The 12699-nt window shown below is 38.1% G+C and overlaps 1 protein-coding gene across 1 annotated transcript in view; it reads left to right on the forward strand.

Moving 5' to 3' along the window:
* LOC126203379 (putative fatty acyl-CoA reductase CG5065) overlaps positions 1-12699 on the forward strand; it is a 190116-nt gene that overhangs the window by 125227 nt on the left and 52190 nt on the right. The window contains exon 6 of the mRNA XM_049937676.1: positions 12435-12677. Within this exon, the coding sequence (XP_049793633.1) occupies positions 12435-12677 (243 nt within the window). The remainder of the gene's footprint in view (positions 1-12434; positions 12678-12699) is intronic.

The following is a 12699-nucleotide window of genomic DNA, read 5'->3' on the forward strand; positions in this document are numbered from 1 at the left end:
TACAAAATCTCTACTGCTTGTCTTAGATATGAGAACCACTGATGTACACCTGATGCTACTGTGCTGAATACTTATCCATTCAGATCACATGCCCATGGTGACGTGTTACTAGTTAGAGAACTATGAAGCTCCACAGTAATTGAACAGAGTTCCAGGAAGATGTGTAAGGTGAATGTAGGCAATAAAGAGAAAGAGATACAAGTATAGAATAACACAAAAAAACAGCTGGAGGATAAAAGCAATGAAATGAATTATGAAAGTCAAATATATGGTGTAGAATGTGCTCCAAATTTTGTAGGCACCATTAAGAATGATTCAAACAACTACCATGGAATGGACATCACAGTGAAATATATCTTGTTTTAGGCAATATTTTGTCTTATGCACCTGGGTATTCAAAATTTTAATGTATGCTACTTGAGTATGTCAATAGCCAAACCAACTGCCTGTATAATTTTATTTCATAACATATTTTTCAGTGTGATCAATGGAACTGCTCACCAGGTACACTATCAATTATTTATTTATCCTTGCTGTCACTCATGAAATATTTCTCAGAACACTACACCAGGCTCATTATTCTTGTTACATAATTACTATTAGTTTTTGGGATTCCATACCTCAGTTGGTAAAAATGGAACCCTTATAGGATAACTCTGCTGTCTGTTGGTTTGTCTGTCTGACTATTAAAAATCCCTTTTCTCAGAAATTGGTAGAATTATCAAGTTGAAATTTGTTATATAATAAGATCTATGCTTCCTTGGTGATGCAAAAAATTGAATCTTCTAAGTCAATCCAATCAAAAGATATGGTCATTGATCTCACATATTTTGATACTCTCAGACTCACTCATCATAATCTGCAGGATACTTTCCATTGACCTAGAATTATGAAATTCAGAAGAAGCAAGGTTATACAGCACAAAGTTAGAAAATTGTTAATTTGTAATTATACACGAAAAAATATTCTTTCATTGTTTGTTAACCAACTTCAACCTAAAACATTCTTGAAAGTCTTGGAATTCCTGGAACTGATATCAATGTCAATAACAGGCAAAAATCATCAAGATTCTTTATTGCTTGGACAGATGAACTGTCTATATACATAATTAAGTTTGTACAGAACCTCAGAGTGCAAGTCTTACTCACACCTGACTGACTTTTTAATCTATCAAACATAACAAACATACATTCTAGGTTATTCACTAACAAATTCTTATTCAAATTCTCGTTTTTCCCTACATTTCTTCCAACTACTTTCTTCTATCCTCTTAATAATTTCTTAGATTCTGTTAAATAATTGAAATAAAAATTTGTATTTTATCTATTAAAAGGATGACAAGGACTTTCTCCCTCTCCAATTCATGTATTCTTCAAAGACCAAGATATAATTGTGATCCATAAAAACATTTACTTGTTTACTGTGGTTCTTGTTGTTACATTTATTTCTTAGTTTACTTGCTGTTTGGATCATCTCCTCATTATCACTGTTCCATATTTTCTGTCTCTTCAGTCTACAGATCGTCCAAGAATTACTGTTACTCCTATATCAATACAGCGTATTAGATAATGAAGCACTTACATATAAAAATTATCTAGTCAGCAGATATGAATGAGCACCATCATGCCTTACACAGAGTTCTATGCATTTACATATACTTCGTAACATCTGGTAGACCGTCTCATGAATTATGCTTCAGAAGACTTCCTCAACACTGTTGCACATTTTTTCATTAGTCATGTAGCAATGCTACTGGGCTTTTTGCTGACCAAGTCAATGAGGCTGGAGACTTTGCTGAATCAAACCCAGTCCTATGACATTCAAATTGTTAATCAAAGAAACTCATGCACGTGAATAGCAAAAAGTGTTGGAGCTTTGTACTGTTGTAACCACGCATCATCCATGACTCCATTGTCTTCAAGTAGTTTGTAATATGTCCAAATAAATATATCAATTCACATTCTCTTAAAATAATTCTCTGGAAAAGTCTTGTAATATCATCGCAGCCTATATTATATTATGAGGTGAGTTCTGTTCAAACCCTTGTAGGTAATGAGAATTTTCCTTAGATCAAAAACCTATGTTCTTTCTCAGTTAGCTATGATATATTGCACACTTATCATAAAATAACACTATTAAACGAGACATGGAATTTGGAAATTGTGACAACGAAGCACAACAGGCTGCAATTCACAGTTCTGTGGTTTAGGCTATTATTCATGCACAGACATTGGTCTGAAATCGTTCACTAAAAACTTTTTAAATGTTTTAATGCATTGCTGGCTGCAGTTAAAGAAATGCACCTGCTCTTTTGTGAATGAATTTTGTTGAAGACTGTTTAGTTGAGTAACAGCAGCAGTTCTGGATTAGTCATGTAGCAAGAGTTAGCAAATGCTACTGGCCAGCACATTAGTGGGCCCTGCACCTGGGTACACGAATGGTATTCTACCCAATGTTCAAAAGGAAAGATGATGGTGTCAAAGTCTGTAATGAGAAATAATATTTTAGCTCATTGCTTTAAGTGAGTGCTGGCCACACTATACACTGTGTGTCATAAGCTGAAAACATAGCAATGTTGTCCGAGCTAGTCATAGTAACCAGTCAGTTAGAAAAGGATACTACTGATTATCAATAAGAAAGTAAATGGATACCCTAATTACTTTTGTAAAATATTGAATCAAAACACCTTCAGCCATCTAAATTACCAGTTATTATTTTATTTGAGCAACCAATTTCAGAGCTACATTATGATATCTTCAGTCCCAATGTAAAGTCAACAATGATAACAACATAACAGTGTAAATGTTACATTTAGTGGTAATATGTAGTAACATATAACAATAACAAATTGTAGAGGGAGTAACATCAAACCAAACTGTACGGGGAGTAACATCAAAGTTAAAGATAATATATACGACATATAATCATAAAAAAGAACCTACTAAATGGAGGTCAATATTGCATGTTACACATCGATTATAATGGTGTAATGCTAATGTCAATTCCTGTGAAACATCTGGGGCAAAACAATCACAGTTACATACTGATGTGTGCAAACTGTAGGTAAAATATTTATTTATATATTGTCATATTCTAATAAAACATTAAACAACTTACTATAGGTCAACCCTGTGATAATCATCTGTATCACAATGTACTGTATTCTCTGCTTATTCTATTGCTTCAGCATTTGTCCCGCATGCCAGCAGGGTCCGCAACATGGGTCCATTGTCTCCATTTCACTCTATAATGGGCTGCATCTGGGTGGATGTTCATGTATTTAATGTCTTTATGAACTGTATCAGCCCAACATTGCTTAGGTCATCTTTTGGGTCTATCGCCGATGACTTCAAGTGTGTAACCGGCCTTGGCAATAGAGTCATCACCAGCCTGTAAAACATGCCCAAACCATCAAAGACGACTCTCATGTGTCTTGTCTTGGATCAGTGCAACACCAAACTGTTGCCTAATGCTGTCATTAGAAATGTGATCTAACTTAGTGAGGCCCATTGTCCACCTTAGCATCTTCATTTCCATTACACTTAGATGGCATTCTGTCTCAACTGTAGTCGGCCAGCACTCACAACCATACAAGGTAATTGGTCGGATGACAGTGCACTAGATTTTTTATTTTAAATTATCTTTCATCCTGCAATCGCAAGTGACTCCGGTTGTTGTTCGCCACTTCATCCAGCCTGATTGAGTTCTGGTGTTGACCTCTTCAGTGAGTCAGCCATCAACTAATAAAACAAGAATATAAAGTTACAACAATGCAGTCTATCGATCAAAGATTCATAAGTTGCAGCTTGTGTAGTAAAAATATTTTAATGAATAAAACTGTGAATTTAATGTAATATACTGTAACAAATTCCCACTAAGCAGGAAGTATTGAAATATATGGAAAAGGTCATAACCAACATTATCATGAAGTAAGAAGTCTTCTGGTAGGCAGAGACTATAAAGTAAATCTAAAGTAGAATACTGCATTACATATGCAGCAAATAAGAAAAGCATTCAGTTCAATCAGAACAACCAAAGCCACGTACCTCTATATGACACTTAGTCCATAAGTAGGGTAAGACAAAGAAGAGTATGATGTATGACCAGAAAAATGATCAGAAAACATATCAGGGTATACTATAAAATGTGTAATACATCAGTTGGTACCTTCATGATAGTTGGTTAAATGAAAATATTCCTTAAATTATCTTTAACTTTGATGTTATTCACCGTACAGTTTGGTGTTGTTATATGTTACCACAGTACATAATACTTACATATCCCTTTTATTATGTATGTCACACAGTTATCGTTGTTATCATTACACAGGGATCTGAAGACTGCTTAATGCAGTGCTGAAACTGGTTGCTCAAATAAAATGACAACTGGAAATTTAGATGGCTGAAGGTTTTTTGATTCAATATTTTATACTCAACAGCAGAGATCCCACAACCATCTGCATAAAGTTATTTTTGTAAGTCTTTTATTACAATAATTCATTCCTTCTACATTGTATGTACTTTTCTTATAGTACTTTTTATACAAGCTGTATAGAGTGAAGGTTGCTTTCTTGTTGGTGGACTATTGTTGTATAACAAGTTGTAGTTTCATGGTTGCTGTGTATCTTTCATGATGTTGCATCTTTCACAGTTGGATAGATGGATTGGATACAATACTACTGTTTAACAACAGTAGAAAATATTAATAGAGTCAGATATTTGCAATTCATATCACTATGTAACTATCAGTTATTGGTGTTTGATCTGATAGTAAAACATTATCATTCATTTCCTTCTGAATACAGTAATAATGACTAATAATGACTATCACTTGGAATGAAATCCTAAAGCACTTGCAAGTGACTAGCATTTTGCTATAGTCATCTGATCAAAACCTTAACATGGGATACACCCTTTATATGGGTACTTCCAAGCAATGGGATCCATATTTTGATATGTTGAAGCAAAAACCAAAATGTTGACTGGCTGTGAAGAATATAAACAACAGACTTAAAGATGAAACAAGCATAATATAAAGTAGGACAATTTCAGTGGCTCTACTACACTTGATGAAACAGGAGAAATTTAAATGCCTAGATGACATTTTGAAATTCAAGCATTTATTGTCATAGCTGAGACTGTGCTGTCTCCATTAGCTAAATGCATGGAATCATACTATCATGTGACTAGTGTATTTCGAATACTTTGGTGATTTAAATCTTTAAAAGCAGAAGAAATCTTGAAAAGAACTCAATTCTTATTGTTAGTGCTTACCCAGATGATTTGGAAGAAAGCCTAGTTGATGAATTGATGCAGTTTGCTGAGATGTTCAAAGCAGATGTGGCTGCTGCTATTGACAGCAGAAAGCACAAGCCCCTGGAACTGCAGTTTTATATAGTTTTAATGGAAAATCCATCAGCATCATGCTTCCCAAATGTAGAAATAGACTTAAGCATTAACTTGTCTTTAATGATCACCAACAGCAGTGGAGAATGTTCTGTTTCAAAATTAAAACATATTAAAATGAGTTAATACAGTAATATGAAAATGATAGATTGATACTCACTATATAGTGGAGCTACTGAGTCAAAGGCAGGCATAACAAAAAGACTACTAAACAAGTAAGATTTCAGCCAAAAGGGCTTCTTCTGCATTAGATTACATACACACAAGGACGCACGCAAATGCAACTCACGCACACATGACCACTGTCTTTCGCTGCTGAGGACAGACTACTTTTTTTTCAAGTGCTGTTCTATTTTATATCCTAAACTTTGAGGCCTAAAGCAACCCAAGGGCCTGTTCTACAATTTGCTATGGGCCTTGTGCTGGCTTCATCTGTTGATGGAAAGCTGTGCACATTTGCTCTCATGTTCTGTTACATCCACTATGTGGTTTGTCATTGACACTACCTGAAACAAGAGTATTTGCCTCCCAATCAAGTAGGGGTGCTTCATAAGGTGGGGCTTTGTCAAAGCAATCTCTAAATGCTTTCTCATTACCTCTGTCATTTTTTTTTCTCTGTCTTTTGGACATTTGTACATGGCACAAGTGCACGTGCATGCATGCAAGCATGCACATGCACACACACACACACACACACACACACACACACACAAACACCCTAAATGTATGAAGTCAAGAGGGGTGCGGGAACTTTTCAGACACCATATGTGTATTTTCTTAATGACTGCTATTTAATCTAAGATTTACTCCCTTTATTTCAATGTGTCTCCAGGTAATCGCTTGTGTCTCCAATCATATGTATGTCTGTCTCATCAATTACCATTCCGTAATATGTATTTCTTACAGTCTCATTGCTCTATGCACTCATTTGTCTTTGACCTTAAAATATCCCAACAGCTGTAGTTTTCTTCCTTTTACTCTCTCTCTCTCTCTCTAACTCCCCCCCCCCCCCCCACTCTCCCTCTCCCTCCCTCCCAGAAAAGAAATTTCTGATTCAAAAACTTTCACAGCGCATACTTATTTTGCTTATGTCACTGAAAACTTCAATTCCTTTTGAGAAGTGGAGGGTTATTACTACTCCGAGTTGAATTGTGAGATTTTTCATTGATGCTGTATTCTGTATATAATACAGTTCATACATTGTCACCTAGAAGAAAGTGTAATTAGATGAACAACAAACACTAACTTCACTTAATGAAGGTTTATTCAGCACTTGCACATAAAACAGTGTAGATCAAACAGCCTCCGGCCAGAACACATACAGTATATATATATATATATATATATATATATATATATATATATATATATATATATAACTACAGAACATTCCAGCACAATGATTCTTGACATTTGTGGATTCTTCTAGAATGCACTTGAACCAAATATAGAAATTAAAATTGTACAGTCTATGTGAGTTTTGAACTCACAACCGTCCATGCAACAATCAAGTATCATAACCACTACACTATGGCAACTGCACTGCTTGGCTTCTTCTGAGACATTGCTCCCTCCTTAAGAGAACAGAAGCTCGAGGTTACATCCTCCTAGTCCAGGAATGAGTCATTGGTCATTTATACTTCGACTCCAGATGACTGATTCTCGCCCTGGTGGTGATCTTCTTAGAACTTCTTTTGCCGCTACACTCTTTGTCACCTTCCCACTTGTTGCCTGTTGCTGGAGCTTCGAATTTACCCTGTGTTGCAGTATCCTTATAGGGCTTCATTTGAAGGACATGGACCGTATCTCTGATATTTTTTCGTCTTGTGTTGGGGTCGAAATCTTCAACTTCATAAGTAACATCAGACAACTGTCTTACAAACTTATAAGGTCCAAAGTAGCGCCTGAGGAGCTTCTCAGAGAGACCAACCTTCTGAACAGGAGTGAAGATCACATCATACCTTCGGCGATCGTTTTCTTGAGCCTGCAGTGTACAGAGTCGAGCTATCCGCTGAGCTTCCTCAGCTCTGGTTAACACCTGGCTGATGTAGTTGTTGTCCACGTCATCAGGATGTGATGGAAACACAGTGTCCATCATCGTAATTGCTTCACACCCATGCACCAGGAAAAATGGCGTAAATCCTGTGGTGTCTTGTTTGGTGGTGTTGTAGGCATACGTCATGAAAGGTAGCACCTCATCCCAGTTGCTCTGCTCTACATTGATGAACATTGATAGCATGTTGGCCAAGGTCTTATTAAGGAGTTCAGTAAGCCCATTAGTTTGCAGATGGTAGGCAGTCATCATGTGATGAGTAATGTTGCATTGATGATTTATCTCTTTCACAAGATTCAATTGAAAAACTTTCCCTCAATCCGTAATTAACAACCTTGTGGCACTGTGTTTTAATACAATATCTTCCACGAAGAATTTGGCTACCTCGAATGCTTTGGCTGTTTTCATGGCTTTTGTAATGGCATAGCATGTCAGATAATCAGTGCAAACAATAATTCGTCTATTGCCACTAGCAGATGTTGGAAATCATCTGATCAGGTCAATCCCAACATGCTGGAAAGGCGTTTTGGCTGGTGGAATTGGTATGAGTTGGCTAGGTGGTTTCTGAGGAACTGCCTTTCTCCTCTGGCACTCTCGACAGTGCGACACATAGTGACAGACACTCCTAAATAAACCTGGCCAGAAATCTCTTGCGGATTCTATCATATGTCTTAATAAATCCTAAATGTCCGGCCTCAGGTTGTCATGGAATTTCTGTAGAACATCTAAGCGCATGTGTTTAGGAATCACTGGTAGCCCCCTCTTTCCAAATGGATCTTTTTTCTTGCAAAGTAATCCATTAACTGCCTTAAATTGTCCTTACACATCCTCTGACCAATTTAAGGCAAGCATTATTTGAGACATCTTGGCATCCTTCTTCTGCTCAGCAGATAGATCCTGGAGTGCAGCGAGACAGTCACTATCTTCATCAAAGTCTTGATGGTCTTGCACAGGGTTTCTTGAGAGACAGTCGGCATCTTGGTGTTTTCTTCCACTTTTGTATACTATGGTAATGTCATACTCTTGAAGATGTATTGTGTTGTGTCTAGACAAGACAGCCTAGACACAATGAGAGGAAGCCGAAAGGCACGCGCTTAAACTCACGCAGGCTGGCGTGAGGTCTGAAACAGGATACGTAATGAATGCTATAAAGAAAAGTATGTAGCTTCTGGAATACTTAACTTTAATCCACATTTGTAGAACATCGCTCTTGATGATACATTAATAGAATCTCAATATCAATTGAATACGGCGCCTTGCTAGGTCGTAGCAAAAGTAGCTGAAGGCTATGCTAACTATCGTCTCGGCAAATGAGAGCGTATTTGTCAGTGATCCATCTCAGGCAAAGTTGGCTGTACAACTGGGGCGAGTGCCAGGACGTCTCTCTAGACCTGCCGTGTGGTGGCGCTCGGTCTGCAATTACTGACAGTGGCGACACGCGGGTCCGACGTATACTAATGGATCGCGGCCGATTTAAAGGCTACCACCTAGCAAGTGTGGTGTCTGGCGGTGACACCACATATTGCCCACCTGGTGAGTCGCCTGTTGGATCCTTAAGACTTGTCAATCAAAAAAGTGAATGATGGCCTGTCACAACTGTGAATGGTCTTCCATAAAAATACTGTCGAAATTTGCACATGGCCCAGATTGCAGCAAGTCATTCTCTTTCTGTAATTGAGTAGTTTCTCTCGGCTTTTGTAGGTGTCCTAGAAGCATAGGCTATAACCTTCTCTTTTCCATCTGAAATTTGCACCAGAACAGCACCGATCACATACCCGCTGGCATCTGTGTGTAGTTCTGTAGGTGCTCTCTCATCATACAGACCAAGTACAGGGTCAGTCATCAGAGCTTTTCACAGCACATCAAAAGAATCTTGTTTAGCTCCACCCCAGATAAATTTAGCATTGGATTTTAACAACTCTTGGAATGGCTTGGCTTTGATACAAAAGTCTTTGATAAAATGACATTAATAAGAACATAATCTGAGGAAGCTTCCCACATCTCTAATAATTTTAGGAATAGGAAACTCCGTTATAGATTTCACCTTTTCTGGATCTGACCGCACACCTTTGTTTGACATGAGGTGTCCAAGTATTTTGATTTCCTTTGCTCCAAAGAGACACTTTCTTGGATTAAGTTTCAGTCCGTCTTGTTGGAGACACTTAGACACTTAAGAATGGCCCTCAGTATTTTTATATGTTCATCAAATGTCTCTGAGAACACTGTAATGTCATCTAAATAACAGAGACACATCATCCACTTCAGGTGTCTTAGAAGATTATCCATCATCCGTTCAAAAGCTGCTGTTGCATTACACAAACCAAACGGCATTACCTTAAACAGGCCCTCAGAGGTGATGAATACAGTTTCCTCATGATCAGCCTCATCCACTTCAATTTGCCAGTATCCTGAGTACATGTCCATGGTTGAGAAAAACTTAGTCCCCTTCAGACAATCTAGTGTATCGTCAATTCGTGGAAGAGGCTAAACGTCTTTTTTAGTTATTAAGCTTCCTGTAATCAACACAAAAGTGTCAACTGCCATCCTTCTTCCTGACAAGGACCTTGGGCTCTTAGAAGGCTAAATGATGTCATTCATCATTTTCTCTACCTCATCATCAATTATTCAACGTTCCATTGCTGACGCATGGTATGTTCTCTGGCTGTTGGTTGATGATCTCCAGTGCTAATCTAGTGCTTCACCATCGATTTGTCTAATTTGCTCTTCACCTGTGGATTGAAGTATTCAGAGAACTCTTGAAGAATGGCAAGTAGCTTCTTCTGTTGTTCCTTAGTGAGATCTAGTGATAGTTGAGCTAGAAGATCTTGTCTCGTAGTGGTAGCGCTAATTTCGCCCACAGACTCAGCATGGGAGGTTTCTATGATGCTCAGCTGTTCTTCAATTAATGGCTCAGCATTTGCAATGCACATGCATCTTGGAGCGATCTATGGTTCTCGGTGACAGTTAAGTATTCACAATTCACCGAATCCATTCTTAAACAAGACGACAGAGGCTGGGATGACCAAGTTATTCTTCAATGGTATGCTTCTCTTACATTCCACTACAAGATCCATGGGTTGATGCATGGCATGACTTGTGACAGGTACCTTTCTAGCACTGACTGCAGGAATGATCACTTCATCCAGCACACATAGTCTCCACACACTCAGATGCGCATCTTCCTGTAACACAGTATCTCATCTCGTCTAGCATAAACTTCGAGCGACCACAATCTATAATTGCCTGAGAAGCTTTCAAAAAGTTTCATCTGAGAATGATGTTTTGACTACACTCTTGTAATATGATGACCCTGATTGGTGTGTTAGGGAGCGTCCTCTCCAGTGGCTAGCTTGTGGCAATGGTGACCTACATCGTCCCCTCGCCTCCTTGTTCATCTTTGTTGTCCCGGAGTTGGCATTGACTAAGATCGGTCTGCTGTATTCTGGCACAGGTGTCATCAAATATCTGCTGCCTTTCTCATCTGCAGTGGAAACATACTGGTTGGTTATCCTGGGTCCTCCAGATGTCAGTCTTCCTTGGTGCACAAATAGGTTCTTTATGCAGCATTGTAGTAATCTAATTATACGTGGGTCTCGACTTTTTCACCATTTTAAAGAGAAATGAAAGATGAGAGATTGGGTTCAATGTCTGTTCCACTTCCTCCCTTATGACCTCTTGAAACGTCTTGGTTTTTTGCTCGCTGTGCAATCCAAGTACCTTCTGAACTTCCTCTCTCACTATCTGATGAAGAACACTTGTGAAATCAGTTCCTTCCACCATCACAGACATCGATATGACATTTGGAAGCCATTCAAACTTCTTGCATGTAATTCTTTTTTGATGCATTGTGTCACTGTACTGGCACCATTTTATGAAGTCGTCTGCTGTGAAACCTCCTTCAGGAGTAGGGCTTGATACATGTCCTCAGCAACATCCTTCATGAGATGTGCAACCCTATCTTCCTCCTTCATTCTAGGATCCACTATTTTACGCATCTCCAAGATGTCTTGAATGTAGGATGCTGTAGTTTCTCCTAGATGCTGTGCCCTGAACTTTAATTTATCTTCAGCCTTGCATTTCTGTCGTTGTGCGTCGCCGAAATACTTGCGCAGTTCCACCTGAAATACTTCCGAGCTTGTGAACTTTTCCTCGTTGTTCTCATACAATTGCTTGGCAGTGCCCTCTAAGTTGAGAATACGTTAGCCAAACACATGGTGTCATCCCATTTGTTAAATTTGGATATACGCTCATATATCTTCAGCCACTTGTTTGGATCTTGGCCATCATCACCAGAGAACACAAATGGATGTCTCATGTGGTGGCACACAGTTACTGTCATGATAATGTTCTCTTCTTCTTCTGTCTGCAATAGATTGTGATCTGTTAAATATGGCTCAAACTCGGGTTTCTCGCCACATAAATGGCGGCTCTGTCGTCGCTTGATGGGAGCCACTGTGTCGTGGATAATGTGTGCTATCACAAGTTCTGATACCCGGCGCCTCAACCAGAGTAATGTCACATAGATGAAGGCGTAATTAGATGAATGACAAACACTAATTTCATTTAATGAAGGTTTATTCAGCACTTGCACATACAAGAGTGCAGATCGAACTGCCTCCGACTAGAACAAATACAGTATTTAAACAGCTACAGAGCATTCCAGTACAATGATTCTTGACATTTTTGGATACTTCTAGAATGTACTCAAACCAAATATAGATATTAAAAGTGTACAGTCCAGGTGAGTTTTGAACTCCAAGAGTTTAGTATCGTAACCACTACACCATGGTGCTACTCAGCTTTTTCTCCAACAATATTGTTTATGTTTGATTTTATGCACTATGAGAATTTGTTGAACACAGAAAGTATAAAAAATACAGAAAGTGTTCGGTATAAAATATACTCTTATTTGAACAATGTTTTCAGTAATCTGTTAATATAATGTGCTATATAATGCTTAATATATTATTTTGCAGTTCACCGAAGGAAGTCAGTATATATCAATGTTCAAGTCATAAACACCAAGCATTAACCTTGAAGGAGGTTGCGGATATAGGACAAAGTCTAATTTGGGATTATCCTCTGGGATACTGTCTATGGTATCCATCTGGAATTATTACAGATAACTGGTTTATATATTTCATAGCAGCTATGTTGTTCCATATAGTACCTGCAGTATTCTTTGACCTGCTACTGAGGATAGCTGGGAAAAAACCAATGTAAGTTAATAGAGACATTAAT

Source organism: Schistocerca nitens, chromosome 9 (genome assembly GCF_023898315.1).
Source record: "Schistocerca nitens isolate TAMUIC-IGC-003100 chromosome 9, iqSchNite1.1, whole genome shotgun sequence".
In the NCBI taxonomy this organism is placed as follows: Eukaryota; Metazoa; Arthropoda; class Insecta; order Orthoptera; family Acrididae; genus Schistocerca; species Schistocerca nitens.